The sequence below is a fragment of the Labrus bergylta genome, chromosome 10, assembly GCF_963930695.1.
Source record: "Labrus bergylta chromosome 10, fLabBer1.1, whole genome shotgun sequence".
NCBI lineage: Eukaryota > Metazoa > Chordata > Actinopteri > Labriformes > Labridae > Labrus > Labrus bergylta.
This window is the reverse complement of record NC_089204.1, coordinates 22,384,129-22,404,054: the sequence shown is the minus strand read 5'-3', so window position 1 is coordinate 22,404,054 and position 19,926 is coordinate 22,384,129. Positions and strand designations below refer to the sequence as shown.

The 19,926-nt window shown below is 40.2% G+C and overlaps 1 protein-coding gene across 4 annotated transcripts in view; it reads left to right on the top strand.

Annotated features, from left to right (window-relative positions):
* Positions 1 to 19,926, top strand: part of kcnma1a (potassium large conductance calcium-activated channel, subfamily M, alpha member 1a) — a 155,344-nt gene that overhangs the window by 114,075 nt on the left and 21,343 nt on the right. For all 4 annotated transcript variants that reach the window (XM_065959235.1, XM_065959236.1, XM_065959233.1 and 1 more), the window contains 2 exons: positions 15,124 to 15,217; positions 19,361 to 19,487. In XM_065959235.1, coding sequence (XP_065815307.1) covers positions 15,124 to 15,217; positions 19,361 to 19,487 — 221 coding nt within the window. The remainder of the gene's footprint in view (positions 1 to 15,123; positions 15,218 to 19,360; positions 19,488 to 19,926) is intronic.

Here is a 19,926-nt window from a genome sequence, read left to right as displayed (position 1 = left end):
AGGTTATACTCGTGTGTCCACTAATATTGTACCTCTCATTGTGTCATTGTTTTTCCTACTGTTGCTCTGTGTTTTTAAAGGTAATATTGTCACACCATTGTACCTCCAGGAGTGTGTTTATTATGGGTCCCATTTGAACTTCCATAACATCCATAATAGTACAAACATCAGTCAGTATCTGATTTCTCTTTTTTTTTCTAGTCAAAATGGAGGCATTATCATCTTTAAGTATTTTACTTTTCATTTGGTTTAACCTTTAAATCAGTACAGTAAAAATTAAAATCATACACAGTAACTCCATATTCCCTTTTAATCAAACATTTGCAGGTCAAATACACATCCTGAGGTTTATTTTCATGTGTAATGCATGTTGCATTACACATTCATGTTGCAATGAGGAAGGAATTTCGCTGTCATTTTAAAATTTCAGTGAATATTAACTAGTGCATCATATTTATCTTACAAGTCTTACACAGTCTGCTTGACGCAGGTTAATAATTATCTCAATAAATACACTCTTCATGTGTTTGAGGAGGCAAAGACATTTCACACGAGACAAAATGTCAAATCAATATTTCCCCCCCCTTTTTAATGCAAATATAGCGTTACCATTAAGGCAGCAACTGCACATGAATTTCACCTGACCTATGTAGAACAGTCACTTGTCAGGACATGTTAGACTCTGGATAAATAATTAAAGTGAATATTCCATCTTTTTCACTGAAGCTCGCAGACATTCACTGTAAGCAGCCTGATGCAGACTAAAGCTTGGTTTTAAAATAGATACAAACATTACCTTCTTTTGTCTGTGCCATGTCAATTATTAAGACAAATGTTTGCTTTCCCAGCTCAATAGAATCAAAAGCCTTTCACACCGTAGCTTCATTCAAATTAACTGTTTACCTCTCTTTGCTTTCTTTATATCGTCACGACCCAGACTCCCATGATGGACATGGCATAATGTTTTTGTCTTATTACAGTGGTCGCAAACAAGACTTTTGCATTTAGGAAGGAGACAGTTCCATTAGTGCGATGGAAGTCTGTCCTACAGTGTGTTCTGTTCTATCATGTTTTGTTCTCTTCTGTTGTTTTTCCCATGTTTCTTTATGACCAGTGACACACTTTTGATGTATTTCCTTCCCTGCTGCCATTGGAAAACACCACTTTATTTTAACTTCTCACTGGTAGTGATTTATTGTGAGTAAAAGAAAATGGGTGTACAGTTACCCAGAGTGCAGTGCAAGTGTTTTTTTCCTCTTCAGCAAATAGTATACTATATCTATGTTGCATGTACCAGTGTAGCTTCTGCATCCTTCTCCTCGCCTCTCATTTCTACACTGTTGTCAGGCCCGACCAAAACCAAAACAGCAGAATTCAAACTCCCTCAAGCATCAGGCCCTCAGTCAGCTGGTTCTCCTGCAAGTTGGAAAGGACAATTAAATTGACTGTGACTTAATCGGATGTGGCCGATGAGGTCTGCAGTTTTTCCTCCCTATTTGATCATCAAACCAAACTCACATTTGGCATTTGGAAGGCAATCTGCTGCAAGTCTTATGTCATTGCCCTTGATTAACCTTCACATAGTGTCATGCTCCATGAAAGTACAGAAGAAATGTAATAAAAATGGAGATGTCATACAGTAATCACAGATTTAGAAGAGCTAACAGGAGGAAAAGAAAATTAACAAGAACCACTGAGATTTAAATGGATCTGCTCTCTGTCAAAGTAAGTTTTGTGTGTTGCTGTACTTTCAGAGAGCAGTAAATGTCCTTGTGGGAAGTTCTCCATATTCTGACAAGCTAGGTTGCCAAAACACAATCAAAACAATCTGGTACCCCCTTCCCCTCCCTTCCTATGTGATCTCAGTCCCTTTATAAACTCCTTGCCCTTCTCAGACTGAGGTTACAAAGATCATCAGTTCCTCTAAGAGTTGAAATGTCACCACACCAGGCTTGTGCATTTCAAATACGGACAGTTGTTGGGCCCTTCTATTGTACTCTTTGCATTGGATGAAAAGTCCACTAGCACTATGCAGTATCAATTGTTACAGCATTACATCGCCACTAGATGGCGGAACCATGCCAGAGTCATGTCTGCTGATACAACATTGAATGGAGATGTCTGTAGTGAAAACTCAAATCCTCTGAAACCTGTTCAGTAAAAATGCAAGGACCAAAACGGTGTCTTGATGTGCATTGGGGAAATATCTACATTTAAAAAGAAAAGGGTAATCTTTCTGACATATTTGATCCTTTCATAATTCTAAGTGGGTGGTGTTTACAGTCTAAAAGTCATTGAGGGGTGTTTGTGTTTCCACAAACTTTGCCTTTCCAAGAAAAAAAGTATTTATCTGCACTCCTTTATGCCTCCAGTCTAACAGGCTACTGTGCACTTTTTTTTTGTTATTTCTCAAAGTTCAGCTCTTGAGCTCCTTTTACAGTATCATTTCTCCTTGCACTCTTGCTGAACAAGGAAGCTTTAGGGGGATCTATCAGAATGGTGCTTTCCCTGAGCATCCTTTGTATTCAACATAGCGCCCTGATAGCTTCTGTTTTTGCGGTGTCTTGGTGGATTATGGGAGATGGTGACTGATAAAACCCATGCAGACAGTTTATCAGGGCTGCCGTCATGTTGAATCGTCAATCAGGAATGCCCTGAAATGGACACCTTATAGTTGTAGGCAAGAATCTGGGTATCTGTCAGAAGTCAAAGACATTGTCAGTGTGTGTGTGTATCTTGTGTTTTCCATTACTCCCCTCCCACGTGTTAATGATCAACAACATAACATACATATACTGTGGTCCGAATGCCTAAGCAAAAACTCTGAAGTAAGAATTTTCAGCATGAAGAGATAGCTTTGCTGCACTTGTCTGCCATGCCTTCAAAACTGTTTCAATACTGTGAACAGTTATCTATGTACCTTCCCTTGTTGCTGAGACCAAAAACACATTTTGTGCATGCATATTACATGCTCATAAGGCACATGTGCATGCTGCAGGATGCAACAGTCCCTGAGTCCTTCTTTCCACAGTTTATGATCTGTGTTTCCTATTCTTTCCTTGGCCAGAAGCTGAAACATATTACCTCATTCGAAACCTTATATTCCGATGTGACTCGGAGTCAAAGATGCTGAAAGTGACTCTGTAAAGGTGCCAGACAGTATTAGTCTGCTGTCTGTTTGCACCTTGGCAATGAGGGAATGGGGACCAGGGACTGTTTCTGCCCAGAGTCACAGCAATCTAGATGTGCTACTCTGGGGACTTTCACTCCTGCTTCCCTTGGGGTTCCGAGCTTCACACACAAACACATACACACTCAAATCAACAGACAGAAAGTTGCTGCTTATAATATTTTTGCAGCAAATTGACAAGAAGTAAAGGAGTAATTGTTTTGAATGGTGCTTTAATATTCTGTCCGACACAAGCACTGATGACAATAAATGTAAACAAACATCAATGAAATACTTTGATACAACACTTATAATTCAATTGATGTTGATTTACAATATACAATAAGAATGACGATGCACACCCACTAACATATACATATGGCACTCTATATACACATTGTATAAAGACATATAACAACTGAAAACTACAAGATAGTGGTAAAAAGATTCAAGTGGCAGAAGGGGAGAAAATATAATACAGTTAGAGTAATTTTCGTTACACAGCAATATTTGAAATCTGTTAACATATGTTAACATTAGCCACCATGGCCTTCTATTCATACCAAACCATGTATCCCTGTGATGCAATGCAGAGAGCAATCGTGCATTTTACCGCTATTGAATTCTCAGTTTCATCTAGATGAGAACATCTTGATAAAGAGTGTGAGGAAAAATATCAAACATGCATATTCATTTTGCACACAAGCACATACAGTAAGAGTGAAGCTTCCCCTGGGGAGTGAAGCAGTGAAACAGCAGGTTTTAATTTACAATAGCATGATTTGGCCAGTCTAGCCAGTAGAATAGTGTGATGCCTTGGACAGAGCCGCTACAGCTGCATGCTGGGATACAGGTACGTGATCCACTCCTTTAGCCAAATGGATAGAGGATGTACAAATGTATGAAACATTGTATGAGGTTTGCTGCTGAAGACATTGCTCATGCCTTTCTCCCCTGAATGCTTGCCTTCTTTCTCCTTTTCCTCCACACCCCTCTTTCCCTTGTTATATTTTTGCCTTTTGACTTGTTACAGCCTTAGCACACAGCTTGACCTCTCCAGACTATAAGTCATTATTTAAAACAATTCACACAATGTTAAATGATATATTATAAAATGTTATACTTGACAATAATTTTGTTGTATGGTTACATGTCAAGATTTTTGTATTTTCGGAAATAGGAAAACAAAAATCCTGAGCGTCCTGTTGAGGTTAAATGATGCGCTTTGATTGTTTTTATTAAAATTTGGGGCTCAAGTCTGTGGGAGGAGGTGTCTAAGGCTTTGCACTTTCTGATGAAGTTACCTTCCGACTCCCCCTGGATGAATATTTCTCCTTTTGCCATTAACCTGCTGCTTTTCCTCTCCTTTCATCCCAAAACATGACTGTAGCCAAGATGTCCGTCTACAAACGAATGAAACTGGCATGTTGTTTTGATTGCGGCCGTTCAGAGCAAGACTGCTCTTGCATGTCAGGCAGTGTACATAGTAACATGGACACCCTTCAGAGGGCCTACCCACTTTCCTCTGTCTCTGTTCATGATTGCCCAACCACTTTACGTGCCTGTAAGTTACACCGCCCAACACATGCTGTTACATGTCTGTGGTGTGTGCTCCGTGTATTGTACCATGCAGAGGTACTGTCCGTACGTGTATGTGTGCATTTAAGTGTTGTCTATGATGTGATCCGTTTACTGTGACCCCATGGTTTGTGTAGCTGTGGCTATTGTGATTCTTTTTTTTTTTTGAACAGTTTTTTTCTCAGTGACTTATTGCTTTTGTTTCTATCAATCTAATCTATCATCTAGCAGTATTCCGTATTTCTATCTATCTATCTATGACTCTCTCTCTCTCTCTTGCTCTCTCCCTCTCTTACTATTAGGTTTATTTCAACTCTTAATCTGCTCATTTTGTTTTATTTTCTGTTAAATTACCTTCACTTTTGGTTTATCATTTTCACTGACACCTTTTTTGTGACTTCATGCGTGTAATATGTGTGGTGGGTAAGTGGTGGTTCTGTGGTGCGGCCGTTCTGTACAGTACTGTAGGTGTTAGACATGTGGCTACCGCATGCTGCATCAGTCATGCAGTTGTGTAAAAAAAAAAAAAAAAAAACTCAATTATTGGATTTGTGGATTTGATGTGTTTTAAACTGTCGAAGGTAAGATCTTTGTGAACACAAAAGTGCTACTTGGTATTTGAATCTGAAGGTGCTGTGCTTCATATGATTCTATGTATTTTTTTTTAATTATGTGATTTATTTTTAATTTGAAGGCCTTACTGTGCAGTCCTCTGAGTTAACTCTGTTTTCAGTTTGTGCGTGTTTCAGTTGAAGCAGCTTTGCCTTTTTTTGTCTTTTCTTTTACCTTTGATCTAAACTTAACAAACAGCTGTACATAGTTTTTAGTAACACATCAATGCAGAAGATGAAAAGCCTTTTCAAGGAGGAGCAGGGCACAGATATTACAACATGTTTGTACTGTTGACACTTCTTCAGGACAGGAAGTAACAATTAATTAAAGTAACTGAAATACCCTTTCAGCTTACAGGAAATTATTTCCTAAAAAATAAAAGAAATCAGGGGCCTACAATTAACATTTATTCCATTCAAATTATACGTTTTATTCAACTAGAATGCCTGGCTAAGCCTCTGATCACAATAGATTGTCTTACCTGAAATAGTGTAATTTCTTCAGTGCACTGTTAAACAGCTTGCAAAACATACTTTGGAAAGGTGGGGGGATTGGGAGGGAAAAGAAACACCGTAGAATGGGGGAAAATGATGCTTTTGTATAGTAAGAAAGGGAAAAAAAGCAACTAGATAAAGAAAAGGAGAGGAGAGAAAAAACCAAAGTGAGATCTATAAAATGGTTATGTTGGCTTGATAAAGACAGGTGAAAGGAAAAAAGCTCCTGGAATACCTCACTCCTTTCTCTTTTACTTTTTTAGTGGAATACTAAATTGTGTGTCAATTAGACATGGCAGCAGTAGGACTCCCTATCAAAGCGTTGGTTTCAGACATACAGATCTGATTTCCTTCTCAACATTCTCCCACCGTCTGCCGACTCAGCCTAGATTAGTGTCAAACATGCCATGATGAGTTTGGCTTGGCCTCTTTTAGTTCAGCCTGCGCTGATATCCCTCGGTACCAATTACTGGCCATTACATGGTTACTGATCTCACTTCTCCCTCAACCCCCTGTAGGATTTCAGGAAAAGCCTCCTCTGTCTTAGATTTCCTTCCCTTTTTAACTCTGACTTTGCCTGAACAAAGTGAGTTTAGTGGAGGAGTGCATTGGGCTTTGTCAGTGAGGGATTGTTGGATTTCCTCCCCTCGTTTCCCGTCTTTTTTTCCACCAGACTAGGAGGATAAGACATCTTTGTCCATGATGACTTCATGCGCTTGTACTTCTGAACCAGACTTTTCTAGGCCCCCTGGTACTTGGATAATTGATTCCTTGGATAGCACACTTTTGATTAATACATCCTGTGATCTGGTGCAAGACCACACACATACACAGTGGGACCCCAGACACATCTTTAATGGTGTGTTATAAATAAACCTCTGATTTTCTTTAATCAGAGGTGGACTTTAATGAGATAATATTTAATTGATAGCCTTTTTGAAAATAGACTCACTCGAGGGTTTAATGTTTTAAGTTTTAATGTGATTAGGGATTTGCGAAACTACCTGACTGAAAGGTCAAACGCCAGCACTAGAATTACTTATCGGTTAAACAAATTATTAATATTTTCATGGGTTGGCCATCAATGCCGGTCAAATGTTGTCACCCGTCCTAGCAGAGGCTGTAGCCAGGATTGGACTGGTAATCTGGCATACCGGGAATTTTCCTAGTGGGCCGCTACCCTATGGGGCCAGTATGATATATCTTTGATTTTATTCCTGTAATTGCTTATCACCCACATAGCAGGGAGAACTGCCTATTGGTTGTTTTCTTTATATTGACAGTTGGCTCGACCAATCCTCCTGCAGGGTTGTCTCCACAGTTCCCTCCCCACTCTGTTTGCTCCTGCTCAGTGTAAGTGTTTTGGAAGAACACGAAACATGTGTGACAAAATTATCCCTCAGGTATGCAATGAAGCATGAGTTCAAAAGACTTTTAAACAAGATGAGGAAAAAATTGTGAAGACACTGCTCCTTCGGCACCCTCTTTCATAAAGCCACAGTTGGAAACGTGTATGGCATTGCCAGGCAGAGAGCAGGGTGATCAGGTGTGTGCATGGGAAGCAGAGTAAGCTGCATCGTGAACACCAGAAGAGTGAGGCCGTAGTAATAATAGAGCTGTAGGCCTAATGATAGTGTGGCCCAGCAGTGAGAGAATTATTTCTGTATTGTAGATATCATAATATCCGTAACATTGTTAGACTGAGATGGTCCTTAAAGATGTATGAAAAACCTGTTTGAGGTTAAATCTGTTGCTCTTCTGTGCTTTAATGTATACCAGAGATGGTTATAAATGGGGGATATTTCTAATCTACACTGACTATTGACCTGTAGGGAGTCAATCAAAACAGAGGGACTATGCACCTCTACATGTGTCTATGGCACTTGCTTCTATTTTCTTGTAATGGTTTGGAAAATAAATGTAGTAGACCTATTAATAAGAGAGACAGGTTTGGTGAACATTTCTGTCGTGTGGTTGTGAGGGGCCGGTTTTAGCCAAAAATGTTTTCAACATTTTCTTCCTTGTCCAGCGCTGGCCCTAGCCACTAGGGATGGGAAAACATGCTTTTGTCCTTATTCAAGTTTATCATGATTATTTGGTGCTGATTCGATTTGTATTGCCAATCTGAAGAATTACGATACAACACGTATTGCTTTTGGATTTTATTTTTAAACAGAAACAAAGTTTGAATTGAACAATAGAGAGACATAAGTGATATTTACAAAAACAATACACATCACATGTCAGTCAGTCTTTGTTTTTCTTATCATCCATTGTTCTTCACATCTATACAAAAATTTGGTTGCAACAGCCAGGCGATCTGTTCCCACAAGCTCGCTTTATCTGTGATGGTCATCCGACTTGTCTCCTTGGTTACATGGGTGACAAGTCCTGCCCCCATTCAGTGTATGATGGGTTGCCTGGAGCGGCGTCTTCAGTACCTTTCTGAACAGTACGAGCTGAGATGTGTCAGTAGTAGCGCCTGGACTGGCTGAATAAATACTGAACTAACACTCGTGAGTCCTCTGAAAAGACGCATGGTGCAGTGGTTGCTATCAAAGAACCCAGACGCTGCTGATTTTGCTCTCTATTGAGAACATCCTTTCAAAAAAGATATACGGTCTTTTCTTCAAAACTGAATGTTAATTAAGGTTAATAAAACTGAGATAAAATGTAGGCTGTGTGTTAAAACGGCATATCGACAGGATCCATGTGTAATGACATTTAGTAAAAGTATGTGGACATTAACCTGCAAGGAGGACCGAAGGCTGGCGGTGCTTCCACTATTGATATTAGCCGCACACAATAAATACAATTTCATCATTTAGCCACAGCTCATCTGAACAAATTGTGCTCAATTTTGGCTGTTGTCTGAGTGATTATTGAGATTTAGACTTGTCTGTTTGATTAAATTTACATTTATGTTAACAGATCCGATAAAGAGTCCCTTAGAACATCCTTTTACGGCACTTCTGGTGAAATAGATTCACCTTGTGCAATCTCGTGACAAATATGCAATCTACAGTCGTCCGTTACTAGATATCAAACAGACACAAAAATTGTTTTGTATATTATTGGAATGGAAATAAGATGAGACATGAGTTTGAGATTGAAGTGGATGCCTTTGATTTTAAAAAGGTTAAAAAAAAAAGAAAAGTACTGCAGAGAGCAAAGGTGAGAAGTCTGTTGAATTTGTCAGAGTATAAGGACCATAGACTAGATTAGAAAAAAGTAGTCCCTTCTTCTGATGTTTGATTCTGTGTACGGATTCTTGTCTTTAACCATTTAGATTTTGAAATATAACCTCCTAAGTAATGGTGAGTACTTCAGTTGACTCAGAGATTTATTTTCAGTCTGTGTATTAGTGTCATGTTGGCTTTCTTTGTGACCTGAACATGAGCATAGTGGCCAACTTTCTTTAGTGTGAGAAGCTAGAGACGTGACAGGTTTTATATAATACAGAGGCTAAATCTTTCATAAAGCTTGGATACAGACAAGGGTTGGGGACCCCAGGCTCAGTGGATGCTTTTGGCTTGCCCATGGCCTTCTGGGCTGTGTGTGTGTGTGTGTGTGTGTGTGTGTCTGTATGTCGTGTGTGTAACAACATGCACTTTCATCTCTCTCTCTCTCTCTCTCTCTGTGCATGTGTGTGCATCTGCATCTCATTGCTGGGGACCTTATCTATCCTGACACGGAAATTATGTTTGCATTTTCATTTTCCCAGCCCTGCTGGTCCGTCACCAAACTTGCCCTGACAGCTCCTGTCCACCAGGCAGGCTTGGTTCCACCCCCTGCTACCCCCTACCCTCTGTCCTATGCCGCCTCGCTACGCCCCAAATGCTAGCCAGTTAGTCTGTTGCTTCTGTGATATAGGCAGATTGCTAGAGACAGATGCCAGGGCCACTGAGGGTCCCTGTTGGATGATCTGTGTCATAGGCCAGCCCAGGGCCCTCACTGTGACCTTTACTGCTGGAAGACAGACTGGAAAAGAGTTGGAGTTTCAGCAGCTCAGTGCTCAGTTCAAGTGCCCGATGTACCAGTGTTTCTATTTGTACCAGTCCTCAGTTCCTCCTCAGTGGAGTTGTGAAACTGCAGTCCCTGGTTGATTAATGTTGCATGCACAGACGGAGACATTTTTAAAGATAGAGCCAAGAGATGTAAAATTCTAGCATTGAACCCACATTTGAAAATATCTTTTTTTTTTTTTCATCTCCAGAGGTGTTAAAGTTCTGGCCTGCATGCAAAGAGCAAGTCTCTTTACACGTGCTCTGTTAGTGTTCCTGTTTTGAGAAGCGGTTGTCTGCTGTCTGTGTTTTGGACGCCTACATGCTCTCAAGTATGTAGCTTTTGTCTTTGTTCCCCATGGTGGCTTTATCTGTTCTCTCTACAGACCTCACAGTGTTCATCACATTTAAGTCAAAATGTTAAGAATTAAAGCATTTCCAAATGAGGAACTTTACATTGTTGTGATACCACAAAAACTCTGACCTCAAAAATTAGTTTCAAAAATCAGCCTTTTGTCTTTCATCACATCTCAGTAGTACACTTTTCTTCAAGCATGGCTCACTTTGTGAATGGATGTTTCTTTTCATTCAACTGTCTGCCTTTTTTGTGCCATCAAACTCTCATTAATACCACTGGGTTCTTTCATTGATTTAATTATTGATGTTTTTTTGATCTGTTTACTCATTATAGTACCTCATCATAGTTACATTTGATTTAATTCCCATCCACCGCTCTTATGTTGATGTCTCTATTTCCTAATGTGCCTGTTTCATTACATCTTTTCTCCCTCTGTGTGACCTGCCACTTGTCTTTGCATTCTCCTCAGCCAAATATAAGTATAATGGATATGTCAGACCACGTAAGTGTGTTTCTCTGTCCTTCTCCATTCTGCTCCAGCTCTATGTTTAGACTTTAGACCCCTCACTCTGTCATAGAACATAATCAGTACTGATACTTTGCTTTAGTTATGCTTCCTTGTCCCTTATCCCTTAAGCACATTCTGATGTTGCCTTGTGTCTTACACAGAGACAAAGTAAACTCACAGTTGAACTCGTTTTAAAATAAATGTTTCACACTGTTCTTTCTAATTCACCTGTTATTAAATAATTTCAACATATGTTGACAATAAGTTAAAGTAATGAGTTCCTGGTTTCAATAGCAATTGATAATAAATACGTTTGTGTTTGATAATACCATCTAGTTCCATGAAATATTCTTTTTGTATTGTGCTGCATTTAGCAGCAGATGGCGCTACAACACCAGGGAACAGTGGAAGTCAGAAAGAGGCTGGCGTTCGATTCAAAGCTGATTGCAATTTAGGTAAATCTTTGATAAATAATTGTTAAATGCATTTCTACTTAATGGTTAAGATTACATTTTCGTTCTGAAATGCTATATGTCACCTCTTACATTGTATCAATTTCTTTTGTATTTAATGTATTTATTCTTATTTGGTATTGAAAATATTTTTTCTTCCCTCTCTGAAAGAGAAAACCACGAGGACTCTTCACAGTTATAATATCAGATTTATCCTCCTATTAAAAAGCAAAGAAACAACATTGCATGGCCTAAAAAAGCTTTTTCATGCAGCTGCAGTGCACATGAAGAACAAAGCTTGCTCATGCAGCAAACACTGTAAAGGCAAATCCAGCTTGGCTCACATAGAAAAGTAAACATTTTAGTTGTTACTCCACTGCTAATCATCCAGTTTACGTTGGGTCTCAGTGATCCGATAAGGTTTGCATGCAGGACAGTACCATCATGTGATTAGCATTTCAGGAAGGGACAGTTGCCGTCTGGGTTGTTCAGGATGCACAGTGGACCTGCCAGGGCGGGTGAGCGCTCTCTAACGCTGCACGTGTTTGACAAGGGCCAGATGAATCCAGGAGCTATCGGTGGCGGCCCGTAAATCAAGGAGGCAGCTGACGGCCGGGATAAACGTCTGTTTATCGCCCGGGGCCACCCAAGCATGCTCTCTCCTCCAAACAACCAACAAACCAACCAACCACCCTTCTACCAAAGAAAGGAAAAAAAGCCCCTCCTTTCTCATTCAAGTTCACAAACCTTCAATACATACCAACATATGGGTTGGTTCTGCAGCCTCAATTGGATTGTGTGTGTGTGTGTGTGTGTGCACGTGTGTTTGGTGAGACAGCGCAGAGTGAACATTAGATTTACAGTCTTCAATTGAACATGGCAGATTGCCACTGGACATGCTGTGACTGTTAAAGTTGGAGTAAACAAAAAAATGAATGCGTTTTGGTTGACAAAAGAAAAACTGGATTTAAAGTTTTAAAAAAAACATATTTTAAGAACATAATCCAGATTCAATCCCTGAAACACTAAAAATGAAAGAATGAAATTAGTAATATAAATTCTTAGTGATTGTTTTTTTTAATATATTTTTTATAATAATGTAGTGCTACATAATATGTTTGAGAGTTACAATATGTGATTGGATCTGTCTGGCTTCAGACAAAGCTGTGTATCTACTTTGTCCAACCAAGAATTTGTAGCACATCTGAGAAGACTTAGAAGCTACTTATTAATTCATACTTTTCATAATTTTTTTTGTCCTTCAGAGAACATTGTGCATAACAGATAATCAGATGAGATATGATTAATAAGAGTAATAAGAGAATTTATGGCTTTCAGAGATGACTAACATAAAGAAAATAGTCATTTTTCTTACAGCCTTTAACAATCCTCAAACAGATATTATTGTTATGATTAAAATGTCACCTACAAGATAGTACTAATCCTTTTCTAAATATTAACAACCTCCCCTGAAGAAGTGACATTTCTCCTGAAATTTGTAAAATAATTATTCTGTAAGTTCAAACAAATGGGCAAAAATATAAAAGAAGTACATTTTCTGAAATTTAACACAATTCTACAATTACTAACTAATTTATGACCACCATACAGGCTTTCTCATACTTGTTATTCTCCATTGTTTGACAGTAATGGATGAGGTTAAACCGTCTTTTCAAAACCGATCAGTTAAAACCACGGGCTGCACCTCAACCTCCATCACCACAAATGCGTTCCTTCCCAACACCCTGCACCCCAACCAGGAGCCCCCGGTCAAGCCGGGCACAAACAACGTCCCCCTCGTTAATAACCGTAAAGGAAGCCTGCTCCCTGTGGGGCCAGGGCCTGGGGCCAAGCCCTCGAAACTGCGCTTCAGTATCTCAGGTCCAGGAGACGTGACGGCCAGATCCTTGGCTGAGAGTCGGCTGAACCGGGCCCGCAGTCTGCCGGTGAAATACCGCTACCACCCGAGTAATGCCATGCTGCTCAGTCACAGTAGGCACCGTAGGTTGCCCCCTTAGCGGGATGCATCAGCCAGTAACCCCGCCTGTCCGTCCCTTCATTTTGTCTTGTTTGCTGCATGGCGGTTCACTGCTGGAGCTGCTGATGTTGTTGCTCCTGATGCTTTGCACGGATTTGCCTGCTAGTGCAGTGGCTTCTGTCTACATGGGGAGACTTTAACTGAGGAGTGCTAAACATGGGAACTTTAAAGTCAATCGAAAGGATAATATTGGTGCTTACTTTAAGAAATGTTGCAGGAGCTCTGAGGATATTGATCTTTTTGGATATTCATTTCAGATTTTAATTCTTTAATTCTTTAAAAGCTGTTCCCTGTGGCTGTTAATCATTTAATTGTATTGTCATAGATGCAGATGAGTAATATGCTTTTATTGTTAATAGATTAGGTTTAAACCAAGAGCAGCCTGTCAAGCAATATGGCAAGGATAATGAATATTTTTTACGTGGTATTCTCAAAGCACATAAGAGAGAGAATTATTTGTAAAGTGGAAAGTGCTTGTGATATTAGCTATTCAGTATTCCCAATTGCATAAAGGAAATGTCAGGGAATGACATTTTATTAGAAGGCAAAGTCATATTTCTTATCTTTTATTAGCAGAATTAGGTGACAGTTTAGGATGGGTGCTCAGACAGTAATGAATTTCCACATGCTTGGAATAGTCACGGCTTGCAGCGTGCACATTGATTTGCACTAATATCATGCTGTGTTATTGATTCCTAACCAAAGGACTAATACGGGTTTGAAGTGACGGTGCACTTGGCATTTGCGCTGGGAGAGTGCAGAGTGGATGAAATATCTGGGTGCCTGTCTGAAACTCACAGACAGTAGTGAAGATCAGACTACTGTTGGCTTCACTGAAATCTTCAGATGACTGGGCCTGACCTCACAAAGGCTGCTTTCTCTCGTCCTCGACTGGGACTAAAGCAAAGTCTGAAAATATATTTTTTCCCTATTCCTCAACATTGAAAGTTGACAGGAAGCAGAGTCTGCTTTATAAAGAAATAACATGGCTTTGCTCGGCGTCCAGCAAATTCGTAACACCAAACCATCAAACAAAAACACACTATTCAATCTTCACAGGACATAAAATTCATATAAAATTTACTATCTGCTTTATACGGAAGAGGATTATGCCGCTGAACAAAAAAAAAGTTATCGATCTGACTTTTTCCTGAGAATCTCAGAAGCCTGAGTTTAAAGTCAGAATACTGAGAAAAATTCAAAACGTTTCAAGTGGTTCTAATTGTCTTCCATAGCCTTCGATATTCATATAGTTTACTAATTAATTAGATGGCCTCCATGATGTGTGATCAATGCCTAGTGTTAGAGGTAGACCTGTAGAACATGCATTTTGCTCTTTACAACACACAGCAATGATTGGATGGGGTTTAGAAATATTCATTAAGAATATAAAGTCAAATTTCATCTGCATAACCTTTATTTATCTCATGGTCATTGCTTTTGCCCGTGCCCACTGACAATGACAATCTATACCATCACATGGCAATTAGTGGTGTAGGTAAGCATGGTCACTCTGATGCAAACTGCTATAGGTCCAATCCCCTGCACATTTAGGAGAGTGTACTGTACATACAAGTGTATAAAGGCCCTGTAAAAGTGAACCTTAGAGTAGCCATAAAAAAGGGTGTTTTAGGACGTGAGCCTGCGGTGACATTTTCAGGAAGTTAATTGTTTATTGTTTTTTTTCTCTGTGGTTTTCTACTGCCCTTTTTCAGATTTACCATTGTCCGTTACTAATGCTTTTTCTATATTTTCTCAATTTTACACTGAATTATTAATTTTCCTTTTCCTCTGTCTAAGTTTTTTTGTTTGCAATGTTTGGTTGTTGGCATTTTTTCTTTCCATGTCAGGTCCAGCACACGTCTCCAAGCAACTATCTCTATTCTGACATTCTGTGCATGTTTTTGCAGTCGAGGACGAGCATCCATCAACTCTCTCGCCCAAAAAAAAGCAGCGCAACGGAGGGATGCGAAACTCGCCCAACTGCTCGCCCAAAATGATGAGGTAAGAGATGCGGATTTTATTCTCCTTCATGCCTTCAAACAGAGAGTGAGAGGGAGTTAGATACATGGGGGGGAGGCGGGGAGGAAGGGATGGAGGTATGTCAGTGAGAGATGCTTCAGATGCGGATGGTGTGATGGTGGGAGTTTTGGATGGATGGGAGGGGGCAAATTAGGGGTGGCAGAGGAAGGAGGTAAGAAAGTCTGTGTGAGAAAGAGAGAGGAGAAGTGCCCTGTTAGACTCTGGCTGTTTAGGATGGCATGCTGTCAGCTGTTAATGACAGAGCTGAAATAATATTTCTGTCATGAAAAGTGGCTGTGAGGAGCCGTTTGAAAACTCCTCTGGCTTTAAAGTCCCAGCTGCCATCTCCTCCGGTCTGGTCCACATGTGCTCCTTAAACAATGCTGGCACTAATGACACCAGCAACCAATCAGAGGGACCTGCATGGTTACTCTGCCCTCAGGCTACTCCTCTATTGTGGGAACCCCTGTGAGTACTGTTTCTGGTACTTAAGGCCATATGTGAGATGTATCATCACAATCAAATATGAATTCAAATATTACCTTCCTTTTATCCTGTCTTGTGGAATTAAATTGCTGTTAATTGATTTTGAAAGATAAAAGGGGTAGGGGGGGGTTAGCAACACGATAGCGTGGAAAACACAGGGAGGCCGAGCTTTGCGGTTTGGGACGGCATTGTGAGGACATGGTGGGGAAGATGTAACAGGACAGTAACACAACGCTGCCCTTCTCTAAGTGAGAGTAAGTGTTTTGGATGTCATCTGTATGACTTGACAAAGGGAAAATAGGGAGCTGTGTTGTTTTTCTCACACATGCTTGTCACTGTTAGAATACTGGCAGTCCTTTACCTGAAATGTGTGGTAAAATAAACATGTTTTGTATTAACCTTGAATACTTAAAAGCCTATTAGCAAAAACAAGATTCTATTGTTAGTGTTTATTTCGTGACACAAGTGCAACGTTAAAATAAAAATGAAGAAGTTTGAATATCTATTTCAAACTTCTTGATCTTTGTTTTCACTTCAAAAATATCAGTTGTTGTTGTTGTTCTTATTGCCCTGTAGTGTATTTTCCACCATTTCTAGTGGAGTTCTTTGTATGTTGGTCCTGCATACTTCCCTTAGGCAGCGTTCCTCTCACTGCACTGGCATGTCTGTGTGATTTCGTCCAGTATACTCGTCGGCCTCCCCCTCAGTTCTCCACAAAACAAGAACTTAATAAGCCTCCACACTTGCTGAACCATTAGCCCAACACAGAGTCATACCCTTCAGTCTAGTTTGCAACAGAGCATCATTTTAGATGCCCTCGCTCAGAGGGAGAAGGCTGCTACAAAAACAACCAGACGTTGGCACATTTCCAGATAACTGCTTGTTTAAAAGGCTGTTTAGTTTGCCTAACTTAAAGCACAAAACCTTTTCTTCTCTTCCTTTTTTGCTTAGGAGATGGTCCCTGTTTGCCATGTAATATATGCATCTTTGCTTTGATCTCCCGCTGCTAATAATTCTTGCGAGTTATTTACTCAGTTTTGAAAACGCTTCAAAGCGGTGTCAAAGTTTTCTCTGCTTTAGGGGTGCTTCTGTATTCTGCTGGCTCTTGGGTACTGGGATGACAGGTCCTCTGTTATAGGTGTAGATTTTTTTTCCTAGTCTTAGCCCTCAGCAAAACATCAAATTACCCATCACAGTCTGTAAGCCCCCCTTCACAGCTGCCCCTGTCAACATATAACACCATATATATTAAACAGTTGTTCTTTACAAGGCGGGTTTTATGCACAATGAAAAGTGATTGTTTGAGGTAGCCTTAGGGATACTTTATTCTACAAGCAGGGAGGGGGATAACACAGTACAGAGCTAGCGAGAGCAAGCATACGTATCAAGTATGGTTTTTACAGGACTTGCAGCCTGAAGGCCTTTGTAAATAAATAATGATCAACAGATTGGCTGTGGGCTTTTGAAAAGCATGCCTTTGTCAGTTTGCATGATGGGGAAAATTTTCAAAGCAAGAGGCTGCCTTCGTAGTCTGGCAGAGGGGGATTGGGGGAGCACGCCCATCCCTAGCTTGTGACTGCAGAGTGATACACTGGAATAACTCAAGTCTGTTTGAAATAAATACAGAAGGAGGGAGGAAGAAAGAGAGAGAGAGGGGGTGAGACACTGGAGTGAGATATGCTGTAAGGGAAATGTTTGTCCTATATAAAGCATCAGATATAAATACTGTATCTCGCCCAGGGAAAATATTTGCTTTGCAATCTGATGCAATGTAATTGTATTAAATTGAGTGGGTATGTTTTTTTGCTGGTTGAAGAATGATAAATTAACTTAACAAAAAGTACACTCAAGCTGAATACAAAAAATATTCATTAAGTTTTTAGGTTTTGCTTATTTTAGAAATTACAATCAGTGTATTAAGATGAGAGATGACATTTAATCAGTGTTTGCATGCTAGCTGACCTATCCTTCGCATGGTTATTGGCATTAACACAGTGGCATTAACTCTGTGTTCACAACCTTTTCGACGGGGTCATAACTGATGACACGCAGCCAATCGCAGAATATGCCTCAGCATCATCTGCAGCTGATATCCCTTGGGCGTGGCACCACGGCTCAGACGTCATGTCTGCTCTCCACGAGACTTGTGGCAGGTTCAACCCGAGGCAGAGAGAAGGCAGAGGAAGAAGGAGGTGTGTGGAGCCTGTGACAGGCTGCCAGTCACACAGCTGACAGCTCTGTGAAAGATAGCTGTCTTGGCAGAGAGAGCTGGAGCGGCAGCCCGCCTGCATGCGCCAGTCAGCCCCTGTGTGGAGGCGAGCAGAGCTGAGCAGATTGAAGTGACGGGGGCTCTGTGGAGTTGATTGGCGCAACACGCACCTCTGGATGAAAGATTCAGGCTGAGTGTAAAAACACTAAATGCTGTCAGTGTTATTATCACCTGCACACACTGATAGAGGAAAGTGGGGGAAGATAGCTGGAGAGAGAGGGTGGCTAATTGACAGCTCCTTTTTTTTTTACTTTTACTTTTCCTGCCATGGTATGCAACCCAAATGCAGGCTGAAGGAAGAGGCAACATCAAAGCCCTGTCAGCGATGACAGTGTTGATAGACGATAGAGAGAGTGATACTGAGAGAGATGTATGTCAAATTCTTGAGATGTTTTCTCCCATATTACTCAAATGTGTGTCTCCCTACACTTCTCTGTTTTTGGAGTCGGTGTAAGTCTGTTTTAACCTCGGATATCATTATTTGTGTTGAATTGTAAATCAATGACATCGGCGATGCTGTAAGCCTTATTGAAACATTTATTGAAAACAGCAATAAATGTATGCATTTATTCCTGACTCAGTGTTTTGGGAGGAATGTTCTGGATTCCCTTAAGAGGAACTGTGAGAACACGTCTTGTAGGATAAGTGCAAGAACAAGAGAAGCGATATAACAGGACTGACAGGAGCTCTTTCATGGTCAGTGTTACACTGGATAAAACTTAGCAGCCCACTGCTGTGGATTAGCCTGTTTGGTTGTGACACGCTGTTGAAACATTAATGGCCATCAGTTGGGGAAGCAAAATGTGATTGGGCAAATTCCTGAAATATTTAAAACGTGAGCCTGTTGGAGCTTTTACTATGTGCGCTGCATGGCGTCAGGAACTGGAAGAGGGGGTAAAAGCTGGTAATTGGCCTTGCATTGTCATGCCATTCGGCGGTAGCACTCAGGTCTCGCTGTTCTCTGCGCCATTGCAAGCACAACGGTCTTTGAGTTTCCTGATTACTTAACATCAAGGGCAATAAGGAACAGAGGAGTGATACGTGATATTTACAGTATGCAGTACTGCAGAAAGTTTGACACTCTGATAATAGGATGGACTTTTCTTTCTTCTTTCTTTTAATCTCTTTTAATTTTTTGTGTTTTTGTGGGAACTGCTTTTAACTTCCTTCATTGATTGTCTTGTTGTCTATGGGAAGCACTTTGTGCCTCTGGCTTGAAAAGTGCTATATGAATAAAATTATTATTATTTTAATGTGTCTATCAGTGAGTGTATATCTCAACAAACCCGTGTTCTTTCATCTGTGTCATGTTACTGTGCAGTTATTTTACAAAATGACCTAACATGATGTATGTTTCTCTGTTTCACCAGTCGACACGATCCCCTTCTTATTCCTGGAAACGAACAAATCGAGAACATGGACATGAACGTGAAGAGGTATGACTCGACAGGGATGTTTCACTGGTGCCCATCAAAGGAGATCGAAAAAGTCATCCTGGTGAGTGAGGATAGAGCCGTCTAGCTGCAACCCTCTAAAGTATAAATGTATAATGCACACAAAAAAGAAGGCTGAGTAAGTATGCTCAGGAGCTTTCCCCTTAGTGTTACAGTAATGCGATCACATACTAATATGTATTGACATTTCTCTCAATGCCTCTCTGTTGTTTCAAGGTGAGTTCTTTTATTTCATATATCCACCAAGGATTTATGAACAGCATCTCAACATCACGCATGGGTTTTCTCAGGTGTTTAAACAAGGCAGTTTGTAAGCATTAAGCTTGTGCACTTTTGCTTGGCCAGTGTTTTTTTTTTTTTGTCCAACTGAAACATACAAGGCAAAACTACCTTTAGTTGGCATTGAAATCTATTTGTTGCATTTGTCTGATTTAATACTACAATGGCACTGTTGCTTTAAATGGCTCTACTTTAATCATCAT